This window comes from Rousettus aegyptiacus, unplaced genomic scaffold, assembly GCF_014176215.1.
Source record: "Rousettus aegyptiacus isolate mRouAeg1 unplaced genomic scaffold, mRouAeg1.p scaffold_m13_p_9, whole genome shotgun sequence".
Lineage (NCBI taxonomy): Eukaryota > Metazoa > Chordata > Mammalia > Chiroptera > Pteropodidae > Rousettus > Rousettus aegyptiacus.
In genome coordinates this window covers 5018001-5042327 of record NW_023416312.1, presented here as the reverse complement: position 1 = coordinate 5042327, position 24327 = coordinate 5018001, and the positions used below count along the sequence as shown (strand labels likewise).

The 24327-nt window shown below is 43.6% G+C and overlaps 1 protein-coding gene and 1 pseudogene across 1 annotated transcript; both read right to left on the bottom strand.

The window, feature by feature from the left end:
• Positions 1-565: 565 nt before the first annotated feature.
• On the bottom strand, positions 566-23247 carry SYAP1 (synapse associated protein 1). Its single transcript, XM_016118645.2, has 9 exons — positions 22947-23247; positions 17844-17962; positions 17114-17180; positions 13813-13886; positions 9917-10056; positions 5547-5689; positions 4100-4158; positions 3506-3647; positions 566-1464 (listed from the first exon to the last, which is right to left on the bottom strand). Exons 1-9 carry the CDS (start codon positions 23137-23139, stop codon positions 1337-1339), a joined length of 1065 nt encoding a protein of 354 aa, XP_015974131.1. The 5' UTR covers positions 23140-23247; the 3' UTR covers positions 566-1336.
• On the bottom strand, positions 5374-5492 carry LOC118608200 (annotated as a pseudogene).
• Positions 23248-24327: the final 1080 nt, after the last annotated feature.

Below are 24327 nucleotides of genomic sequence, written 5' to 3'. Positions count from 1 at the left end.
AAACACATTTGACTTGCTTCTTTCCCTCCAGCAAACTCTATTTGAAAACAAACCTTTCCCTTTAAAAGGATTACTACAGGAGTTACCAGTCATGTCTCTGAACCCAAACTCAGTGATCAGCAACTATGGCACCACAGGGGAAATCTCCTGATAATGGGGTCGGTGGTTTCACAGAACACGTGAGTTTACTGCTGTGACCCAAGTGCTCCTAGCTGAGGCAATCTGGCTCATTCACATGTGCGGATCCCAAACTACAAACACTTGGAGCCACACTCACTCGGTTTTCTCATCGACTCTCACTTTGCCAGAGGACCGCACAGACTAATTTTTGTGGGGCCAAGCGTATAAATATGCACATCTTTCTTATAAAGAACTGTCTTAATTCTATTCCCCTTTAAGATATAAAGGCTCCTGGAGAAACATGAAAGGTTTGGGAAGCGAATGCCTTGGAAGTTAAGCCACCCTGTTCATCTTGAATAACCATCTTCCATGAACATGGGCCTGATAGTTTACCAGAACACTAATAGGACTGCATGAAGTTCTATAAGTTGTACTCACGAGAACACAATTTTATAAAGACTGACAGTTTAATTAAGACAAAGCTAAGACATTTATATGTGGTGATGATTTAAACAACAAGACTTTAAGGTGAACAGGCTTCTGGTGGTCATTAATACAAAAAGGACGAAAAGTCCTGCTTCCTACAAAATCCATCACGTGAAATTTAGGGGAAAAAAAAGTATTATTAGATGTGGTAATAGTTAAACAAGAAAGAAAGAAAAGGCCCCAGAGAAGAATATTTTTGCACAGTATTTCTCAATGTCAAATTGTGTGATGTTTATACTATTGGAATCAATGTGATTATTCTATCTTTTGGCTTCCAGATGGAGCTTCAAAAAAATACCACAAAAACAGTTTTGAAAGTGCTTCGTCTTCAGTTCTTTGGTACAGTTTGGTCATTTTGATAGTTATCAATCCATTAAATACTTTAACATATGTGTATCAATGGAAACGCAATAAGTACAAATATTTAGAAAACCATAATTAAAGAATATATTTTTGATCTCACAGAAAACAACTCTATAGTTCTACTTATGTTTCTGTGGCTAAGATAGCCATACTGACTATAAGAACATCTCTAATTGGATTTATATTAGAGAAATAGTACATAAAATATGCCTTTTTGATTTATTAGAATAACAGTTCTATATACTTTTTTAAAAGAAAAGGCGAGTTTCAATTTAAAAAAGAATTCATAGTTATACTGTTTCATGCCTTCGAGAATTTAATGACGGTTACAGACTGTTAGGGAGAATGCTTGTGTTTCAGGAGGTGGCTAATTGTCCTCCTGTAGCAATTTCTCTATCTCCTTATCCCAGTTCTCATCGCGTTTCTCTGACTCTGTCACCACTTCATATTCTTGAAGCTCTTGCTGCAGTTCTTTTTCCCAATCTGCAGAGTCTTCTAAAAGAAACAAATCAGAAGGAAAAGATTCTCTCTGAACTTATTGCTGTCGCTTTAACAACTCGGTCAAGTATGGCGGCCTAGGGAAGTCCTAGTCACGGTAACTTAACATCGCAAGCTTCCTCACTGCTCCAAGACACTGAACGGATTTTAACAGTGGCCACAAGAAATATTACAAAGAGAAATCTGTTAAATGTAGAACCAAAGGTATCAGATGTCATCAGTGAGTCTGAGGTGTTATTTCGCTTTACCTAGGCCTCTCTTTTCCCTAAATTTATATGGATAATTGATAATTAGCATTTGATTGCGAATTAATTTTTACCACTAACAATGATGATGATGATACCAAAATCAGCTCATGTTTTTTGAGCACTTACTGAGCCAGGTACTGCGTTAACTACTCTCTGCATATTGCTCTATTTTTTTTTTATCCTTAGAACAATCCATGGACTAGATACCACTATTACACACATTTTACAGATGGGGAAATGGAGGCTGAGAGAGGTTAAGGGACTTGCCCAAGGTCACACAGCTTTACAGCAGGTCTGCAGGCTCCAAGGTTGGTGCTTAACCACTTTAAGAGTAGTCTCCCCACAATGGGAAGGGAACCTGGGACTGGAAGTCAGGCAGTCTCTTGTCAAAGCCTGGCCCCTCACACAGGGCTCCATCGGAGCTCTCGCACTGGTCTTCCATGTTGAGATTTAGAGCTGCAACTTTCTGCTTGGGCACTCAATATACACGTGTGTGTGTGTGTGTGTGTGTGTGTGTGTGTGTGTGTGTGTGTGTCTGCGCGCGCATGTGAGTATGTATGTATAGGATAAGACATCTGTTATGTAGTGTTATAAAACAGTGAGAAAACAAAACAAACTGGATATTTAAAAAGTAAAGCTAGTCTACGGCCATGCCACTGTGAATAAGCCCGATCCCGAATGATTTTGGAAGCTAAGCAGGGTCGGGCCTGGTTTAGTACTTGGATGGGAGACCACCTACAGACCGGGTGCTGTAGGCATAAAAAATAAAAAATAAGGGATTGTAAGCTGACAAGGTCCTTGCAATCTGTGAGGTCAACCAAGGGTTGCCTCACCTAAAATGAATAAAGAAATGAATAATAAAAAATGAAAATTAAAGCTAAAATTCATTTTCATCTTTTGAAAAAAAGCAAACTTAGTAGCTATAGAGAAAACAAACACTAAATGTTTTAATTTTTTGCTCAAGGGAAAAGACAGTGTTGTATAGCAACCGAACGATTTCAGAAAGGTTTATTAGGTGCTTACTGGGTGCCAGGCTCCATGTTATGTACTGCGGGGGATAACTGCCCCTGAGCAACTTACAGTTTCGCCGGGGGCCGAGTCAACTACTATGGAAAAGAACATGAAGTGGCCCAAATCACAGCTAGGGCAGGAATTCAGAGAAAGAGCAGCTGGCTGGAGAGGCCGGGGCTAGCCTCCCGAGGCTGGCTACTCTCCCCGCCGGCGCTCGCTGCCAGCTCCCTGACCTCCAGGAAACACTCTTCATTTGAAAGCCAGTGGAAAGCCAGTAATTTGTCCTGATGTGCCAAAGAAATCAGCCCTCCCCCGCCCCTGCTTGTGCTTTTTTTCTAAATTATTTTACTTTTTTCAAGGCAGCCTGCTCCTTCCCAGAAGCAGTGCTCCCGTGGCACGCAGCTGCCAGGAAAAGAATCTCCTAGGCACAAGCATAAACCCGAGGAGGATGCCGGCTTTAAAAGCGGGGCGCCAGAGGCCAGTGTCCGCACGTGAAAGCTGTGCTTGCTTCCTCCCTGCTCCTGCCCACAGGTCCTTGGGGCCGCCAGGCCTTGCATCACTTAACCTCTCTGGGTTCTAGTGTGTCCTCTCTCTGCTTCCGTGCGTGCCTAGAGCAGAGGGGCGTGCAACCTGGTCGCTTGTGCTAGAAGCCACCTTCTGGTGGGGCACAGCGAAGCAATTCTTGATGCAAAAGTTATAGCATATTTTTGTATATCTGCTTCAGAATAACAATTTTCTATGATCAACATCGGACGGGTAACAGAACGCTTGTTTTGTACCTTCAAGTACAGTCTCCTCCTTTTTGTCGAGCACCAGCTGCTCCATTTCCTTCCTCAGATCCTCCTGATCTAAGTTACAAGTGTCGAAGGCGTCACTGACAAACTCGGACACCACCGGGCTGGTGGAAATATCCTCTTCTTCCTGAAATGCAATAGATAAGCTCTGGAAATGGTTTTCTAAGCGAAATTTATGTGCTGGGGCTCCTGCTTATAGTCACCTCACAATTAAATGCACCATCGTTTTCCTTTCTTTCCTCTGCTAGTCGGATGCTCACTGCTCTCCAACCTTCTAACCAGCACACTTGCTGGGTAACCAAATGAGTTACCATCTGAACCTATTTTCTTCACTCATAGTTTGGGTCACGCCAATCATTCTGTCCAACTCCCGAATGGCACATCTAGAATGAGATATGCCAGGGCCTCCGCCTCACGTCTCAGCTGTAGGTCCTTAACTATTCAAGTACTAGACCCCTCTTCTTCAGAACAAATAAGACCCACATTTATAAGTTGTTTGAAATGGTATCTCAGAGACTTAACACAGACTGACTTCATTTCCAGACATGAACTACTAGGTACAACATAAAACTGTATTACCTCTTGAGTCTTAAGTTGAGATTTGATTACAGCAGGTGGTGTTTTGGGCCGTACTGCCTCTAAGAAGTGAGAATAAAAGAGACAATAATTGCTTGATTCAATTCTGAATACATACAATTATAACTAGAATATCCACGAGTATGATGATACTAAATAATTTACAGAAATGAGTTTTTAATGTTATGTTCTCAGGTTTTAAGTTAGTACAAGAAATAGCCAGGCGAAACCATTTCAACCTCTTTCTTTTGGGGACATGTTTACTATGTCATCATATTTGATGCCCCTTATATAAGATTTCCAGCAGGAAATAACTTTTGACTTTAGTGTTAGCAAAATTCATCGAAGAATAGTTCTGCTCTTTCTTTTAGGATAATGAGAAACAAGTTATTTACCAACTTTTCCTTTTGTCACAAATGCTAGAAAGTACCAAGTACAGTATAATGCTCAATCACAGCTTCTTCCTCTTTCACAAATGAGTTTGCTATTTCATCAAACTTACTAGTTGTTCAGTTTCTACTGAACCCTGTCTTAAGCCCACTTTGTTACACAGGTAGTATTTGGTAAAATGGCATTTTCCAATAAAATGAATAAAAAGAAATACTACAGAATGATAGATACCTCAGATTCATGTAAAATGTGAAATGCCAAATTTTACTGTGTAGAGCAAGTTCACTACGTTAGTGGTCTGTACACAGTTTTGCATAATTATTTAAAATTCCATGAAGTCTCCAGCTGTAAATACTACTTATACAAAGCACATATTCATTAAATGTCAAAAATGTTACAAAACCCATTTGTTATTTTAATTATTCTTACAGATATTCAAGGATTGCTGATATTATAAAACACTTTCCTCGACGAGCAGGGGTAAACTGTCACAATAAAGGAAGAGTATTTGGGTATTTGTAAGCTGCGGTAGCGCAGAGCTCAGTTCTGCTCTACAGACTACAGTACTCGGGAAACATCGGGGTGAATGAGGAACAAAGAAAAGGGGTGGACTGAACCAGTGGAGGACGGAGGTATAAAACGTCACCTGGTAAAAAGCAAGAAAAGAGATGGGAAGATGACCGGTGATCGAGGGAGAAATCAAAAAGGAAGAAATAAAAAAACTGAAGAATGAGAAAAAGATAGCAAAGGAAAGGAGAGCTTGGCGAAGTCGTGCGAGTGGGGCCAGAGAGAGGGCAGCAAAGAATTTTCTATGCGATGACGTGACATTTCTGGCACGTGCAAGATGAGAACCTCACCAGAGTCTAAGACTATTTCTTTTTTTTTATCACCTACAGCACCTGGTCTTCCTAGGTGGTCTCCCATCCAAGTACTAACCAGTCCTGGCCCTGCTTAGCTTCCGAGATCAGACGGGATCGGGCACGTTCAGGGTGGCATGGCCTTAGACGACTTAAGACTGTTTCTGAAGCGGCTCGCTGTGCACGGCGGCCTCTGAGCGTACCTGCGAGCGGCAGCGCGCCCTCTCTGCTGAGGCTCTTCTCTCTTCCGGCGGCCTGCTGCGCAGCCAGGGCCGTGAGCTGGGCCGACTGCTTGATCAGGGAGACGCGGTAGAAGTAGTTTCTCCAAAACACTTCTTCCTTCACACTGTTAAACACACACGACAACACATTTGAGCACACAAGCACGGGAACGCATGCAGGGGGGTTATCTGTTGCAGTGGAGATTGGAATCGATGATCTTTTAGGGGCATTTGCAAATCCGAGTGAGGCTCAGAGAAGATTCTCATTTGCTTTTGAATTGAAAGCTAAATAACAGGACAAAAAGCTATCTTCGGAGCAGCAAAAGAAAACTTTCAGAATGCCAATGAAGCCTCGATTTTTCTAGATATTTTAATGATGCCAACACTGCCCTCAGCAGAGGAAAACAGGCTGCTGCTGTGAAAGAAGCATGGTCAACCTGGGAGACTGCAAGAGGCAGGACCCCACCAATTATTTGCTGTTTACTGAAGAATTACGCGCTATCAAGCGGAGAGAACGGATCGGATTGTGGCGGTCGTTCCTTATGAAATGAAATGTCTGGCAGCTTGCAAAAAACTAGCAATTCCCAAGAATGGGCAATCAGGTGGGAGATGGTTGATGTAACATGAGTCTGAGCTAGATCCTTTTGCTTAAAAGGATATCATCCTGACAAATGGTAAAACCTGAACAGGGCCTGAGACTCAGTAATAATGCGGAAGTGACTGTTTCCTGATTTGGATGGTTATATGACGGTTATGCAGGAGAACCCTTGTCTATTGGAAATACACACTAAAGCAAACGGGTGATGCATTAGGTCCCAAATGAGTAAGGAAAAAAGTTCTTTACATGGTACTTCTCACTTTTCTATAAGTCTGTGATTGTTTCAAAGTAATAACAACAATAATAAACAATGATAACTATGCTCACCTCAGAGCTACTTAAATAAAAGTATTTATTGAGGGGAGGAGACAAACTAAGACAGCCAAGGAACAGCTCTGATGACCTGAGGGATATGTGCAGTGGGTTTTTTTTTTGTCCTGGAAAAACTGTTCGTTTTATGTTCTAAAAATGCTTTGCTAGTAGAAATGACAAAAGAGTAGGAGAGAATGCCTCTCTACCTCCTGGTTTACTAGAAGGGATGCAGGTTCTTAGATGGGAGGAAATGAAGGAGGAAAGCATGACAGGAAGACTTGGGAGGAGTAGAAGAGAATCAGTGAGAAGTGAGAGAAAATGCTGAGGCCCAGGCTTGTGAATGAGGACAGGACTTACCTTCGGACATCAAAGCATGGTTGCCAAGTCTGTGAATGGAGAAGCAGGGCCAGGAAGCTAACTTTTCAAGTGCCAGAGGCAAAATGCAAGATTATTTACACAAACTAGGCCAGGTAACAAGCCGATAGGCTGCCAGAGGCGACCATCTTTTCTTTCATTAATCCCACAAATGCCTGGGGTGCCACGTGGACCAGGTCCCGTGCTGGGGGTTAGAGGATGAATAAGACAAGTTGTCTGCCAACATAGATGGTGACAGGAATATTGACCTCTTACTTGTTCAGTTCTTCCCGCGTGCTAAGCAGTATTTCTCAAACTCATGTGGCCTCACAACTTTCTTCTCATAACGTCTTGTGCAAGTAACTCGGCAGGAGGGAGACCTGGCTTACCAACAGTCAGTCAGCAGGAGGTCAGAGCCCACGAGTTCAGCATAGCATGCTGTATTTGCTGGAAGAGTTACTGAAACCTTACGCTGCATTAAAATTATACAAGACGCGCTATGGTGTGCACTCCTGCAAGCAGACAACACATCATAACCACTCTGGGGAACTCACTTCCAGAGAGTAATAATTCGTACGGTGAGGGGTACAGAGACTAGGACGCTGGGGAACAAATCCAACAACTGGGGGGCTTTTACCCGGACAAGTTCCAGGGCGTTACACGGTAACATCACAGCTACACAAAGGTGAGATTAGCCTTCCCATGATATACTGAGTGGCCTGAATATTTTCAAGGTCACTTTTAATTCTGAGTTCTATGAGATGAACGAAATGAAACAGTGTACTCTCTATCCACAGTGGATCATGGCCAATGTTTGCTCTCTTCATAAAAACAAACATCTTAATTGTTGTCTTTTCCAGAGCCTCTCCCTCTTGACGGAAGAGAAAGTGGTGGCAGGCTCACTGCAGAAATATCTGGTGACCCTCCGGTGACAGACTAAATGTGTTGAGAAGCCCTACAATAAAGAATCCACTGAAGGTAGCAGCTCTCAAACGTTTGCCTGACAGCTTACGCTCTAATGGACTGTTTTAAGGCATTCGTATGCTGTGACCAGCCTCTGGGAAACAATGTGCATATGTCACAGTCCAGGGCTGGAAAGGACTGTGATTTCCCTACTGTCACCAGCGTGAAGGCCTCAGCGGGGACCTGCGATGTCCTAGCAGGGCCCTGTCCCCGGCTGCACTGCTATCACAGGGAAGTGCTAACACGGTAAAGGCACGTGCAAACACATAGCAAGTGTTTGTTTTCTTCCTGGTTAATGACAGCTTCTGTTCAGAAGAAGTGTCTCAGATGGTCCAAGCTGCACTTCCGTATGTCTGAAGGAAAAGTGCAGAAGTCGTATATTTATGTGTGATGGCTCAGTTTTGGTTTTGTTCTGGAAATTTCAACAACAGTGGAGAGATTAGAACAAAGAACGCCCACAGGTCCGTGACCTAACTCCAGTAATTATCGGCACTTCGCCAGTCACGCTTCATTTACGCCTCTTCCCCTCCCCCACACACGTGGTTCTCTTTGGGTGGGGGTTGGAATATTTAAGGCAATGCCAGATATATCCTTCCATCCAGAAAAAGACATAAAAATAATAACCCTAATTTCTAAAGTATCCTTAACAGAATTTGTAGTAGGAAACCAGAATTATATTACTCAATGGGAAGTTTACTCAGCCTGTGACAAATCCAAGATACTATTTGCCAAATACCAATTCTCTCAAGCTTTAAAAATTCTAAAATTACTGTCAGCAGTGAGGAGTCTAGAATTGTCAAAAACCAGACCTATGGACAGCTACATGTCCCAGCGCCTCAGGGTCTCTGGACAGTCCCGAGGGCGTTGGCAGAGAGCTCACTGCAGGACCCAGGTGATTCCAATGGTCTTCAAGGTGACGGAGCCTTCGGGTGCAAAGCCTAGCTGAACCCCAGCGCTTTGCTGGTCTTCTCTCAGGAAGGGGCAGCTATTCGGAATAGGTACGATCTCAAATTCTGAGATGAAAGGGCTTCAAACAGATACATAGATAAGAACTGTTCAAAAGCCAACTCCCAGGATTTTATGAGCATAATAGTAATTTGCCTCCAACATGTTAATAACCATAGAGAGAAGAGTTTCACTAAAAAGAAAAAGTAAGGTTCTATGTAAGTGTTGTTCCAAGTCTGGGCTCAAGATAGGAGGAGCGGTGGGAGGCCCTGCAGGAGTGGCGAGATGGCCTCGATTCTCACGGGGCAGAGACTGAGGGTTCTCGGGGACTCAGCCGCTCTGCGCTCAGGGACGGGTGGCACAGCTGAGAATGGGGGTGTAACGGCAGACTGAAGCCACAGGGCCCAGGCTGTCCCTGTTATTCTACCTGCAGCCAGGCAGGAGGCTGAGGCGTCCTCTATGGGGAGCCGCCAGGCCCAAAAGGCCTGTGGGAACACACAACCCCAAGCACCTTCCAGCAAAACCTGCAACGCGAAAGACAGCCCAAAGTGAACACAGAGATTCAGAGGAAAGAGCTGTCTCACGAAAACCATACTTCATGTCCTCAGAGAACAGTAAGACACTGCATCCATGTACTAAGAATAGAGTACTAGAAAAAAAAAAAAAAAGAGTACTCAGAATAAGACAGACCGCTGACTCTGAAAATGTGAGACTCAAAATAAGGGATTAGAATTAGAAAGGTGAAGAGCCTGTGTTGGCAGAAGGGGAGGGGACCCGCTGCTGGTGGCTGTCACAGAAGACTTTATGCTTGTACTGCACTTAAAGGACGGGAAGGCATTTGGGAGGGAAGCAGGGCCCGCGTGGAGAAGACGCAGCCACCAGTCCCGACTCATGACAGGCCTCGTGGACCTTCGATGTATGCAGGAGACAGCGGTGCGTTTGTGGAGGAAGGTGTGTTGTACCTTCTAACTGGGGATAAAAGGGCGCACCTTGGCCCTTCTCCAAACATCCCGAAAGTCCGCTCCTGGTGTCCGTGTGCGGTGCCGAAGGGCCGCGGAGCCCGTCTCTATGAAGAGTCAGACTGCTCCGGCCCAGCCCCCGATTCTCCCCGCACACGACCAGGGAACGCACACACGCGTCTGTGAGCAGCGCCACTTCTACTCGGGGGCACGGTGCTTACAGTTTAGGAACGAGGGCGAATCTCATTCTGCTCAATAGTTCATCCTCTTGGAGCATGACCAGGGCGACTGGGTACATCTGGTCAAAGTCAAAATGAAACTGCACACCGGCTGGAGGATCACGAAGGAAATTTCTCTTGTCCTTTGATGAAAAGGGGGAAACCATAGAACGTGATTAATATATAACAATGAATTATTGGTTTGGCAAATATTGACTTCTCGAGAATTCGGCTGCAAAGTCCACTGAGTTATTGTTAACCTGTCTGCTTAAGAGAGAGCAGAAAACAACCTATCTTCGTATATTTTTTTAGTCTCAAGTGGAGAGCACCTTGTGGGAGACCAAGAAATGCAATCGTGCAATTAGCTGAAATTATATAGTTTGAAATCACATGAACACATTTTAGTAGGCACCGTTAGGTATCTGAAAACTAGTGCAAACGATTTTAAAAACATTCTAACCCAAAGTTGAAGTCGGCTAACCGCGGTGGTAATGTCAGAAAAACGTGTGTGGACTAGGCCTTCGTCCCACACCTCTCAACAGCCTGACAAATCTCTGCAAGGTTCCACAGGTCAGTCCTTGTATCAAGGGCCCAGCAATGCCTGGGGGACAGAGAGACACAGTGTGGATTCTCTGCAGAGCGTGGCCAGGCTGGGGGAAGGCTCGGTGTTGGTTCCGTCGACAAACCCTTGCTGAGCACTGGTGTTAGGGCCTGGGCCTCCGCCTGGCACCCCAGCTTCTGTCAGGACACTGTGAAGCGAGCACTTCCATCCTCACTTTACAGATGAAGAAACTGGGCCAGGGGAGCAAAATGGCTTGTCCAAGGCGGGGTGTGTGCCTACGGAAGGGCAGGGCCAGGACCCCGAGACCCCCCTCTGGGTGGAGCGCGCGCGCCTCCCACGCTGGCTCAGCCACAAAGCCAGCAGGCTGCCTATGCACCTGGCAGCCTCTGTCCATTCCAGTTTAATCTAGGACATTCACTTTGCTCTGCAAGAATGGAGCCACAGGTGTGACCTTACAGGGACGGCAAGACACTGAGACCCTGCCATCTTCAGCTGCCTACTCCTGCAGACTCTGCCTCCAGCAAGTTTCCTACGCCTTGCCTGCGGCGGTGGGGAGAGGAGGAAAGGGAAGTGACTGGCTCCCCTCAGCTCTTCTCCGCCCTGCCGGATACCAATCTGCTTTGAAAACTATCCAACGAATAACAACTTTAAGTGACTTCTTCATGCCGCGGCACTGAGGTTTAGGACAATTTAAACTAAGGGTTAGATAACCCACAATTCATTAAGAGGTACAGTCGGCGCACTGATAAAATGTCATGCAAACATTTATACGAACATTTTGTCATTAGTGTATTAAAATCGGAGACTTGTTAAAAAGAAATTCGACCCAAGACTGTATGAGAGAAAGCACCTCGTTCTCGGGAGACCCGTGTGCGGCTTGTGACCCACAGCCAGTACATAATGTGGGAATCCGGGCGGGATGCCGCTGTGACTCTTCGATGCCCCTGGGCCCTCTACGCCCAACCTGGCAGAGCCGTGAGCCCGCGCCTCTCCTGGACCACTCCTCACTCAGCCAAGAAGGAAATGAAATGAAAGAGCCAAAGGCCACACTTCCCTGGATTGCCTGATCCTGGACAGGGCAAATGTCCTAAGAAATGAGGGTGACTTTGAATTCCTATGAGATGGAGCATGCTTCACATTGATGAGTGTAGAAAAGATGTCCCTGAACCACTCCCTGTCCTACAGACTGAGCGTCATAACCAAGGCAAAAAGCTGCTGCTTTGGACCACTCGAACCATTAAGATTGACTGTTCCTATTTCTTTTCCTAAAAAACCCACCTTTTTGTTGATAAATATGATACATACCTGTTTTTTAAAAATTCGAAACACCCAAGAAGAGCATAGCATCAAAATGACCACCATCCATAAACAAGCCCATGAAAACCCTCTTGGACATGTCTCTCTGCATACATACAGTGTCTCTACAAACACGATTGGGACATAAATGGGAAGGCACTCCACGTGCTGTGGATCGCCTCTTTCCCTTTTTGCTCAGGGTCATGAACATCTTCTCACCTCCTAAGCAGATGTGTATACACTGAATGAGCCGTAATTTATTTAACCAGGCCCATTTCAGCAGTCAGCACGTTGTTTCTAATCTTTCCTTATAAAGGACTCTGCAAGTGACATCACTTTACAGGCAACTTGTATTCTTTTCTACAGTGATCTCGTTAGACTAAATTCCTAGAAGTTGCGATTCCTGGTCCAAGAGTAGGATTCTTTCAACATGTACAGCCCAAACTCTCCTCCAGGAAGATTGTAGCAGTTTGTGCTGCTGCTGAAAGCACCAGTTTTATCTTATCTTGCCCGTGTTGGATTTTAATATTTTTGTTTTTTGAGAATTCCTACATTAACAAATCAAGAGCAAATCTAAGCCTCAATGGATTTTAGTTATTTTACCTTCCGATGTCAAAATTTCAAAGCCTGGAACTGCCCCAATAATGTTTCACCTAGGTTTCTATAGCAGTAGCTGGGGCGCTGGCAGTCACCATTACAGGGTTCTATATAGGGCAGTGACACGAAGTGATTTACTCCGTAAATGGACCCTCTGGCTGCTGAGATAAACCTGTATTGGAGAGGGGTAAAAACGGGACAACAGTTGGGAGCCGTTGGGCAGGAGATGCTGGACCACAGGACCAACGGCTGTGGCAGCAGAGAAGTGGACTAGACAGAGCTATGTTCTGAAAACAGCATCATCAGGACTGGGGCAGAGGTGGGAAGGAAGGGATGACTCTGGGACGACCCCTGGGTTTGCGGCTAGAAAAAAGTGGTGAATACGTAGAGTCTTACACCCCGAGATGGAGAAGACAAGGAGAGGAACAGGTTTGGGACAGTGAGGCTGGAGGGGACCTGAATGGTAAGTATCTGACATCTGCCTTCAGATGAAACAGACTTTCACCATCCCAATTCCCTTCTGGGGATAAGCAGGCATGTGACGTCAGGGTCAAGTCTGGCTGTAATATGGTAAACAAATTACATGGTGTTCACACTAAACTCGAAATGGGTGCTCAGGCCTTTGAAGGGTTTACTAATGGAAAGAAAAACCTTAAGATGCTCGGGGGGAGGGCACTGGAAGGGAGCTGAAGCCCAGTTCTACGTTTGTCTGTTGTCTAGACTGAGGTTCCTTTAACGACTATTTTAAAAATAAAAATGGGTTAAAAACAAAGCTAGAAAACCACTGATAAAGTAAAAAGCTCTATTCATTGAGTCCTGTGCCAGGAGAGGTGCTCGGTGCTGATGATTAAAGGGATTAAAGCCAGTCCCTGCCCATTAAGAGTTTACAGCCTAGTGGAGGAGACACAGATAAGTGAGGGGCACATTTGACAGTCTCGGTCCCCAAACCTGTACAATGGCAGTAAAAGCCCCTACTTACCTCGCGGATGTGCAGTGAGGCTCAAGAGAGATAACGTGTGAGAAAGTGCTCTCTGAAAGTGCCAGATCTATATAATTGTTAACTGGCATTGCTACATTCCCAAGAGAGATTATTGTATGGAATTTTGTTTCCACTTCAGTTTCAAACAAATATATACGGCAGTTAAAGAGAAAATTTGGAATGCCATCATTTCGTTCAGAAGAATTAAAATGCTGTCTACAAACTTTCTATGATAGCGTATTTCAAAAGATTATCTATCTTAATAACATAAAAGGCCGAAAGAATTATTTTGTGCAATAGGCCCTACTTTTCCATAAAGAAAAAGTAACTTAAGCAAATCAAAAGTTAGTGATAAAAAACAGTGAAAGTTGATATGTTCATTTTAAATTGTGTAGAAGAAGAACACTCTGCTAAAGTCACGCTAGGAAGAAGGTACTACTACGCGGAACACTGCAAGATACTTACAGCTGATAAGGCCAAAATTTGTTGTTGAATTGTTTCTTCATCGTTACTATCAACCCATGGTGGCACTGCTGATTCTAAAAGGTTTTTAACAGCAAAGAATAGAGGAAAACAGGTTACAGGGGTATCATACAATCCGTGGTTTGAAAAGTTTCCACATAACTATTTTAGCAACTTATTAATGAGTTCCAAATATGACAATTCATCATAATTCTCAGACTTATATATATATATATAACATTTGGTAACCAAAATCAGCATCGGTAAGGAGAAGGATGGCCACTGTGGCCCTCTACACATGATATCTTGAGAAGGACACATCATCTATGTGGTATTCTGGCATATTCTAATCTATCTAATCATGGAGAATTATCAGACAAAATCCAAATGAGGAGGCATGGTCGATTTAACCAAAAAAAGGTGTGTATGTGTGTGTGGGGGGGGATACTCTTCAAAAACATCAATGATATAACAGACAAAGAAAAACTGTGGAAACGTTCCAGATTAAAGGAGGCTAAGAGACTTCACAAAAAAATGTAGTACTCTACCCTGGACTGGATGCTGTGTTGAAGTGGAAAATGTATAAAGGACCTTACTGCGTCAACTGATGAAATTAGAATGTGAGCATTGCAACAATGTAAAATTTCCTAAAGCTGGACAACTTTAACTATCTAGGTATATGGTAGTAGTTCTCTGTATTGCTTTTATTCTTGCAACTTTTCTGAATATTGAAATTGTTTCCTAATACAAATTTTTATAAAAAGTTACTGTCTTTGACTCATGACAAAAAGTGATAAGGAAGCTGCAAGATGAGCAGTTAGCAACTGAGAAGAGAGTTGTCAGGAGTGAAAGCAAATGAAGAAAGAAATGGGCTAATTGGGAGTGATAAACAGGGCCGGGACCAAATCCTCCGACGCTTTAGAAGTGAAGTGCTAGGAATACCAAGACACCCAACACCCAGCCTGTGTCTCTGGGACTTGCAAGAAAACAAGACGATTACGACTCAGCGCCATTATCATGCCAGATGACGAATGGCAACCGCCTTTAGAGGGGAGTCTCGTGGGGTTTCTGTGGTGACTTGAGAGCACATACTGGACTAGGAGGAGGAGTGGTGGGTGTGTGGTGGGGTATTCAAGGGGTGCGGCTCTATCATCTGAGCCCGGAGCAGGGCAAGAGGGCAGAGCTAAGGCTACGGAGGTGGGGGTTCAGCACAGAAGACATATACGCAGAGGGTCCTCGTATTTTTGCAAAAATAATCCCTTTCACTATTATGCTGCAAGTGTCAAATGGAAGAGACGTCCTATCGTGTGTTAACTGGTAGAAAACTTCAGTGCTGCATGGATGGACACACGGGCAGATGGACAGACAGCCAGCTCATTCTTTAGCTAATTCTAAACAAGCAAATGGTGGCAATTATAATCTAAATCCTGTTCATTATAAGATAAAATAAACATTTTCATACTTAAAAAAAAAAACATTAGTGTAAAGACCCTCTAAAATTTTCCTTGTACTATTTAACATTTTGGTCTCCGTTTTAAGTCTATTTACCTTGGGTAGCTTCTCCTAGCGTTACTTATGCTCAGATAATGAGGTCCTCCCAAGGCCTAAGCTACTGTAATGATAAGACAGACGCCCCTCACACCCCCTTCCTCTGAAACTGCTCTATTTAGATGATCGATATCCTCCTGGCTGTCCAAGCCCATGGACACTTCCTAGTTCTTCTCTCTCTAGGCCAGTTCCCTTCTCTGGAAAATGGAGTTAATAGTAAATACTTCATAGAGTTATTGTGACTGTCAGGCAAACGCGTGAATGTGGAGCTCTTACACAGTGCCTTTCCTCTCAGCTGACCTTGAAATTCTCCCTCTCTGGGCTTCTATTGCTTCGCCGTGAGCTGTTCTCTCTCTTGGCTAAACGGACACTGGTTTTGATGGCAGATCTGTTTCATCGCTTACCAGCTGAGTGACCTTCAGCAAATTACTTACCTTATCTTTCCTTTTATTAAATGAAATAGTATATATGAAGTGCCTGCCACTTAGCAGGCGATCCGAATCTGTCAATCCCTTCCGCTTCTCCCCTCCCCTCCCCTCCCCTTCCCTCCCCTCCCCTAAACACCCCAGACCTCCGCTCATCTCCTCAGGCTTGACAAACTCTTCATTGGGGAACTCACCTTCTCTCATGGTTTTACATGACTTGACTGATAACCCACCTGCAGACAGAATTCTCCTCTACCCCTCGAATGGAAATAAACTGCTGCTGGACCCCATTTAACCAATTCAGAGCAGTGCTGACCAACAGAACCATCTGCAATGATGGAAATATTCTACCCCTGCACTATCCAATATGGAAGCTGCTAGTCCCACGTGGTTACTGGGCATTTGAAATGTGACTAATATGACTGAAGAACGGAATTTTCCCGATGTGTCACATGTGTTCCCCTCCCTGATTTTGTACATGTTCCTTTCACCTGGTTGTCTAATGGGTACCTCAAAACTGAAATCACTTCCAAGCCTTTCACCCCGTGCCCTCGCAATTCCTATCTTAGCTCCTATACCAGGTCCCCGAGCCAGGGTGAATTTTCCACTTCCCATTAATCACTAAGTTATGCTTATTTGTATGGTTTATTTGTCCCAAATTGCTGTTTCATACTTTTGGGTTTACCTAGGCACAACGAATGCCTGACAGGAACTCACCGAGGACTAACTAGTTCTTTTTAAATTTGTAGCCCTGCTCAAACCAACTGAATTATTTTACCCTACTTTTGCCAAATTTAAACACAGTTTTGTGTTTGAGCTCCACTGAACAGTACAAGTAGGCACTTTGAGATGTTATAACTACGAACATTTAAACAAGCATTTGTCAGTAAAGAAATGTGTTAAGTTCCCCAAACCCCCAATAACTTTTCATGGCCCTCTCTCACTCTCCTGGAAAATTCCTTTGTTTTTTCCTCCTGAAGAGAATGGGGAGGAAGCCAACATTTGCTAAGTGTACATGAGACAGTGTACTGGACATGTTATAAGTGTGAAATGCAAGCTTACTCTCTCTTTTTCAGGGCCAGATCCTCAGAGGGGCCATCACTGGCTGGCTTCATCCACCATCCCAGCCGCAGGAAATGATTCTTTCCTTCCTTTAAACCTCAAAGTTTTATGGGTTTGTGTCCCCCACTAGTCTTTGCTCTACCAAAGGATGGGAGCTGTTACTTACACATTTTTGTATTCTCAGAGACTTATTGTGGTGTCTGCATGTAATAGGTGCTTGATAAAACCTAGCAGGTAAGTAAACCGTGTCCAACAAACCTATACTATACCTGATTTTTTTGTATTCTGCTCTTCAACAAATTTTTTCTGTTCCTTCTGGAAATCTCCTATGATCGTCTGTCAAAAAATACATAAAGAGTCAAATTACCTTGAATGGTTTATTAGTAGATAAGAATTACATTCAAGATTTGTGAAGTCTGAAACATTTTATTCATTTTCTTCAAAAAAAAGGATAAAAACGTGATAGTTCCCCCTTTCCACAGTGAGATGGTTTTGAGTTTTAAGTATACAACCCCCTTTAGAATAAGCTATCTAAAGTTTAGGTGATGACTTCCTTAGTTCGAATAATTATCAACATAAAGGAAATTCCCTAGTCCCTTATTTTACTGTAAAAAATGAACAAACTCACTCCTTAGCATCTTAAAAGGGTCGTTCTGAATGAGCCTAGGACTTTAAAAACTTTTCCAAATGATGCAAAAGCATAAATATGATCTTAAAGTACTTACAGTTGAAGATTAAACTCATAATATGAAAAGTTTACTATTACCCAGAGCATCGATATATATTTTACACTATATTAAAATAAAAACCAAGGTTATTTAAATTGGATAATTTATATCACAGCTACTTGTTATACTAAATGAGAAAAGAAACAAGAATCTCAACTATTAATATTTTTATCAAGATATATCATACTTGGGTTAATAAAACTCATAAGGGACAGTATTAGCTGCTAATGAATTTCATAAATTCCTACTACCAAAAGATATTTAAATGTACCTTATCAATGATGTCATCTATCTTGCCTTCTTCGACTGATTTCTTTATAGTTTGTGCTGTTTCGGCAACTGATTCAGTTAATTTCTTTGTAGCCGCAGTTGCAAAGTTAAATAGATAGTCTGTAAAGAGTAAAAAAAAAGTCTATGTTCAAGTACAATGGTTATTGTGTTTTTAACTGCTCCCTTAAAGAGGTCTAAGAAGAATCTTAAACCACAGAGCATGTTCCTTGTTAATTAGGACTGGAAACAAAAAATGAAGAACACTGAGAGTACTACCCTTTCTTGGTGGATTAGCCATCCTTATGGGGCCTTCTGTTCATCTCTTTCAAAGACCCTTAAGCAAACTCCTCAGTTTCCCCCAGTAGCTGTTTCAAACTTGTGTTGCCCTTCTCCAGTCCCTCGCTCTAACTTACCTCAGTAAATAATCTTCCCTCCAACTTAACAAATAAGATCAAGGCTCCTTTTTACTTTTCTTCCTTTCTAGACCTTAAGTATCCCATCTTTATTTTCTTCTTCTTCCCTCCTGTTCAAAGAAAAAAATGCCCCTCCTTTCTCAGATTAACCCATCCCATGATAAATCTGGTGGATTTTAATAAATAGAAATCTTGGCAAGCCCTAATGTAAATATAAATCCTTCTTAACGAATAATAATGAGCAAATACGTAGAACAAAATTAAAACTGAAAGACACAAACTTTCAGCTTTCCAAAACAAAATGAGAACAAAACTAACTTTCCTGGAGACCTGAAAAGACATGTATGTCAAGGCTCTATTGCACGAGGATATAAAGGCCTATATGTAGAAAAATATCCTGTCGAAGTCTATACTCTGCACAATCTGGGCCACAGGAAGTGACCCAGGTAGCTGGACCTGCTGGGGGATGCTCCAAGGCAACTGGCCTTTGAATCTCATCCCCTGGGAAAGACTAAGTTGGCGCAGTCTTGTTTCTGCCACTTGCACCTGCTGAGGGGGTGGGGGTGGGGGTGCGGTGTTTGTGTGTGTGACTCTCACAAGGCTCAGACAGGGAGAAAGTCCAGTAAGAATGGCAAAGGGAGCTGGGCCTACCTGGTTAACTTCTCACTCTGCGTGGCAGCACTTGCACAGAATCGGGCAACTTGTACCCGGAGCAGCAGTACTGCTCAGTGACCATCTCTCCCACTTCCCATATCCCTTACCATGAAACGGTCTACTTTCTCCCACTGTGTCTGGTGGCGTCCATCTATCAATGACAGCAACACTCCATTCTAACTACACCACAGGTCCCCACTCCTATTCTACATTCGCGACCACAAGAAATTCTTGAGTTTCTCCGAGGAGGCCTGAAATACATCATTCCATGGTTTGAAAAACTTTCATCTGTCCTTCCTTTACCTGGCCAACTATACACATCCTGTGGTCTCTGCACACGTGTCACTTCCTGGGATGTGTTCCCTGGCTCCTTGACTGGAGCAGGCACCCGAGATGTGTTCTCTTGGCACCTACGTTGCCTGATCAACAATATTCATGACACTCTACTGATTGATTACCTGGTGAATCTATCCTCTCAGCTAGACTTGGGCAGGGCCCAAGGCTGTCTGCTTTGCCGACAGAATGACCCGTAAATATTTACTGATGGATGAATGGGGAGTGACATAAAAGTCCTGAGCTCAGCGAGATCGCGAGATCCCTCATTTCTCTTCGGCTATGACTACTTTACTTGCCCAGAGTGGTATGATAAAATGGGTAGACGGCCGCACTTTGTAAAAATATTCTTTGCAGATAAAGAAATCTAAAGTTCTAAAACAGCAAGGTTACCTTTAAGATTTCTCAGGAATACATTTTGAACTAGAACTGACTTTTTTTTTCCCTAAGGGAGGACTGTCATTTAAAAACTGGTATTTTGGCATAACAATCTCAACTCTCAGACTTTAATGACTCCGTGGGTGGATACGCTGAACCCACTGAACATGGAAGAACACAGTTTTGGGCTCAAAGAATGTCCAGTGATAAACAAAAGATTTAAAGACAACCAGAGGAGCAAGATTATTCATGAAAAAGAGGCACTCGAAGGGGGAGAGAGAAGGTCTCCCAGGAGTAAGTAAAGAGTGGCCCAGATTCCAAAGTCAGAGCAAAGACATCAACTGACACCAAGTTAAAGATAGTTTTTATTAAATGGTTAGGAAAAGTTCAGACTAAGATAAGAGTTAACAGGAAGTAACAGGAGTACAATGTCAACTTTTGGAACTTAGGCACTAGAGAAAAGGAAGTAAAGCATCTGTGAGTGGGTCCGCCTCCACAACTTTAAGGAAGGAGGGGGCAGATCGCAGACACTGAAAGCAGTCATTTTAGTTTTACGACTATCCTGGAAAGAGCAGGTATAATCTGCCTAGTTTACAGGTAGGGAAGCTGAGGCTCACGGAGGATAAATTATTCGGAGGATAAATGATTTCGTGCATTATGATGGGGCAGACCCACCCCATTAACCATCTGCCCAATAGCCTATGCCAGGACTTCTTTCTTGCTAAAGAAACCTCAATTTTGATGGGTGCTCATCAAACCTGAGGGTGGTCTTGGAGACCCTGGATGCAAATAATCAAGGTCTTCTCATTAAGCCTGTTTGTTGGACTTTCTGTTAATTTACAGCTGAATTTTTCTGTAAGTGGCAAATGATATCCCAATAAAGACAGTAAGTACTGTAGGAAACTCAAAACACAGGCTATCTGCCTCTGGAAGGCAAGCTGGTGGTGGAATCTCATACTGCCTCAAGTCAGATGAGCAAGTGATAAGGGCTTGCAGAACAGAATGGAATGATAAGGGTAAAGAAAAGCAGGAATGTTCTCAAAGGTCAGAAAACAGAAAAGTTTATCAGAGTAAAGAGAGGAAGGTAGAGTTAAAAGCTTGCTGTTAGAATGGGAAAATAATCAGTGGTTTCTAAGGCTTATATGCCTTAGAATATTAATGCTCTTATGAAGAGGCTGGTTAATTTTTCAAAAATACTATGTTTCGTACAATTTTAGAATCTTCGTGTTGGAAGGGACTTCGGAGGTTACCGAATTCAACCTCCTACTCAGATAGTCCCACTTCCAGGGATGGGGAGGGCAGGACTTCGAAGGGCAGTCAGTAATTACTGTTATCCATCTCTAATTCAGAATTGGGGATTTTACCTCTCTAGATGTGCATTTTCTTATGCACACACTAACTTCTGGAGCTCTCTTAGTTGTAAACTAAGTTAGGCATGTAGAACTTGAAATGCACTTTCCCTACAGAAAAAAGAGGAGGATGGCCTAATTAACACAGTTCCACTGCAAATACTAAGAGCGCTTTTCAAAGGAGAAGGAAGAAGAGGCGACTTTGCCTCTACTCCTGGGCATGCACTCGCCTCAGGGACGGTTTTGAAAAAGCCAAAGCTCATCTTTGGCCACCCTCCTGCTTATTGAAACTGTGCAAATAACATACCTCTCAGGATCAATATGTAGAAATAAAAAATATCTGATCATCTCTCTTGTCTTTCTGAAGATTTGTGTATAAACTAGAACCTTTACAGCTTTTTAAAATCACATAAATATCAGAGCCAAAACAGCTCTCATTCATTTGGAAACTTTAAACTTCACAATGTCTGTGTGGGCAGGGAAGGGGAGTACTTGCATCTAAACTAAGCTTTTCCAAACAGCAAGAGTCTGGTGAAGAAAGAGATTGCAGCATTAAGCTGCAAAGTAGACATCCATACCGAATACGTTTATTAAAAAATATTCAGAGGTCTTTATTACTAAATACCAACATGAGGTTCCAATAAAGCCCTAAATTTTAAGAAGCTACTTTTGATACTCCCCTGAGATAAATGAAAATGGTTCTGTAAGTTCTATGAAATCAGGTAAACCTCCATATCCTGCTTTTCCTAATATGGCCCGCTTTTATGTATCCCAACATTCTAAAATGGCCTTTCTGTTCTGGTCAAACCCATCTCATGACTCTCCAACACTCCGAGCTCATGTCTTCCCAAGTTTCTACACAGGAAATAATCATTCCCTCTTTAGTGATTTTTATTACACGGCATTCAGTTTTGTTTCTCTTGTGCACTGTTTGGGGGCCTGAGATTATGTACGGCCATGATTTGATGTTATGTCTGTTTTCCCTGCCCCACCGCTTTGTGAATGTTAGAGCTTTTCTTAAATACATGTGTGTTTCTTCACTCTCAGGCTCCAGATTCCTCTAGTGTAATCTTTACCTTTTAGATTTTTAAAAATGCTTGTTAAATGTAATACCTACCTTTGCTTCAGTTTTCTCACCTGTGCTGGGCTTCAGGACCGACCTTCTCAAAGACGTTTTTGTTGACTATTAAGCCTACCAAAAAGTCTCTTTGGAATCAGAATGACTAGAGTATGTGTTTATCCTTCTAACCCTACTTTTACCCTCTTCCCTAACTATGCAGTAAACTCGGGGAAGAGCACTGGCTTTGGAATGAGACAGGCCTAGGTTCAAATTCCACTGCTACTGCGTCCTATCAGTATAACTCAGGGCCAGGATCTCTGGGCTTGTTCTCCCAATTCACTGGAGTGTTTAACACAGATGAAATGATATGTCGTTCGCAAAACATCTAGTACCGAAACTTGCACATTACAGGCAAAAATTGGCAGGAAAAAGGTCCCACCTAAAAAGGAAACGAGCCTGACCGAGGCCTTCAATAACCGTGTCAATTTACTTCGGACAATAATACATTCTGCTCTAAAGGTAAAAGGGCACTTTTTCAACCAACTCAAGCTCTCCAACGGCCCCTGACCTAGGGGTTGGAGGTTGTGGAGGCGAAAGTTGGTTAAGTTGAACAAAGAAAGATTCGACGAGTAAAACCTAACGACACGGGGCCCCATCGCTTTATTACGGCGCTGCTGCCAATGTTTACGCTTCGCAAAGAATGACAACTCACCAGGAACTTCAGGCACAGGATTTGACGGCTAGATGAAGCTTCGGCCTTGCCGGTCATCGACCTCTCCCGTCGGGAAAGGTCCGACAGACACACCTTCTTTCCCCGACCCCATGCCACCCCCCGCCAGTCCCGCCCGCGCCACACGGGTGTCAAAAGGAAGGTTGCGGGCACTCCCGGACAGTCCCTGGTCCCGGGGCATACTTACTGCCGAGACCTCTGGCCTGGTGAAGGAGCTCCGGGTCCCCGGCTTGCTGCGACTCCTCCTCGGCCGACTCCGCCACCGCCTCGGAGGTCTGCTCTGGTGGAGCTTCTGCCTCGGGCTGCCCGTCTCCATTGGACTGACGGTCATCTTCCGCCAGCTGCTGCAAGCCAAACAAACTACTCAGACTGCGGAACATCTCGCCCGCGGAGCCGCTGCCGCGGTCCCGGTCACCCGAGACCCGAGCGGCGACGCCTTCGCAACCCGCGCCTCCGGAGGAGATGGCAGGAAGTGCGACCCGCGAGTAGCTTTCTACCCGTCTCCCCGCCTCTATGGCAACGCCAACGCCGGCCGCGCGTGCGTCACTACCGGCCGGAGGCCCCGCCCCCGCCCGTGTTTATTTCGTTAACGCTGACGCGCGCGGGCAGTGGGCAGAGGGTTTTTCTCACCGAGTCCCGCCCCGCCCCCCTTTCCTCCAGCTCCAGCTTTGTAGTGACTGTCCTAGGCGTGTAAAACAGCATCTTTGTCACTCTAAGCAGCTTGGCTGTTGACCTAGCCTCGTTTGTGCAGGTCCAGCTAGGCTGGACCCCTGGAAGTGGTATCTTTAGCTTCCTCCTGAGTCACAAGCAAAACTAGCCCAGGCCCTCTACGTCCAACTACCAAGTTATAGGGAATACAGAGGAAAGTGTTAAAGGACACCATGAAATGCAAGCAGCAGAATCTAGGCTGTGGGAAACCATAGGACAAATGACATTAAAATTGCAAGGAAGGAGAGAAGGGGAACCCTATCGATAAAAAACGCTTTAACACATAATGCATGGCACTTTGTGGATTTTATTTGCATCCTAATTCAAACACATGGGGGCGGGGGAATATGACTTCATAAGACTTGGAAATTTGGGCACTGGATAGATCATGAAATTATGGAATTGTTAAATTTTCAAAATTTTAATGTAGAATACACATAAAATTGACCACCTTAGCCATTTTTAAGTGTAAAGTTCAGTAGTGTTAAGTACATGCACGTTGTTATGTAACCAATCTCCAGAACTCTTCCTGTTGCAAAACTGAAATTCTGTATCTATTAACTCCTCATTCTACCCTCTCTCCAGCCCTTGGCAACCAAGCTACTTTCTGTATAAGTTTGATTACTTCAAGAACCTCATATAAGTGAAATCGTATCATATTTGTCTGTGAATGGCTTATTTCATTTAGCAAATGTCCTCGAGGTTCACTCATGTTGTAGCATGTGTCAGAATTTCTTTTAAATTCTGCCTTAAGAAAGGCTACGTTATTAAACACTTTGTAGATTAAAAAGAAATCAGATTTTCAAATTTAAAATTATCTGCATACTAGGAAATAGAACTGTGTTATATAAACAATTGGG

Bases quoted from the DNA above. Each gene is read 5' to 3' on its own strand.
- SYAP1 (XM_016118645.2), bottom strand. From the start codon at position 23,139: ATGTTCCGCAGTCTGAGTAGTTTGTTTGGCTTGCAGCAGCTGGCGGAA. The intron at 13,887-17,113 runs GTATAGTATAGG...AAAACCTTTTAG, and splicing joins GCAGAATACAAAAAAATCAG to AATCAGCAGTGCCACCATGG. The intron at 5,690-9,916 runs GTAAGCACCGTG...TGTGTTTAACAG, and splicing joins TTCGCCCTCGTTCCTAAACT to TGTGAAGGAAGAAGTGTTTT.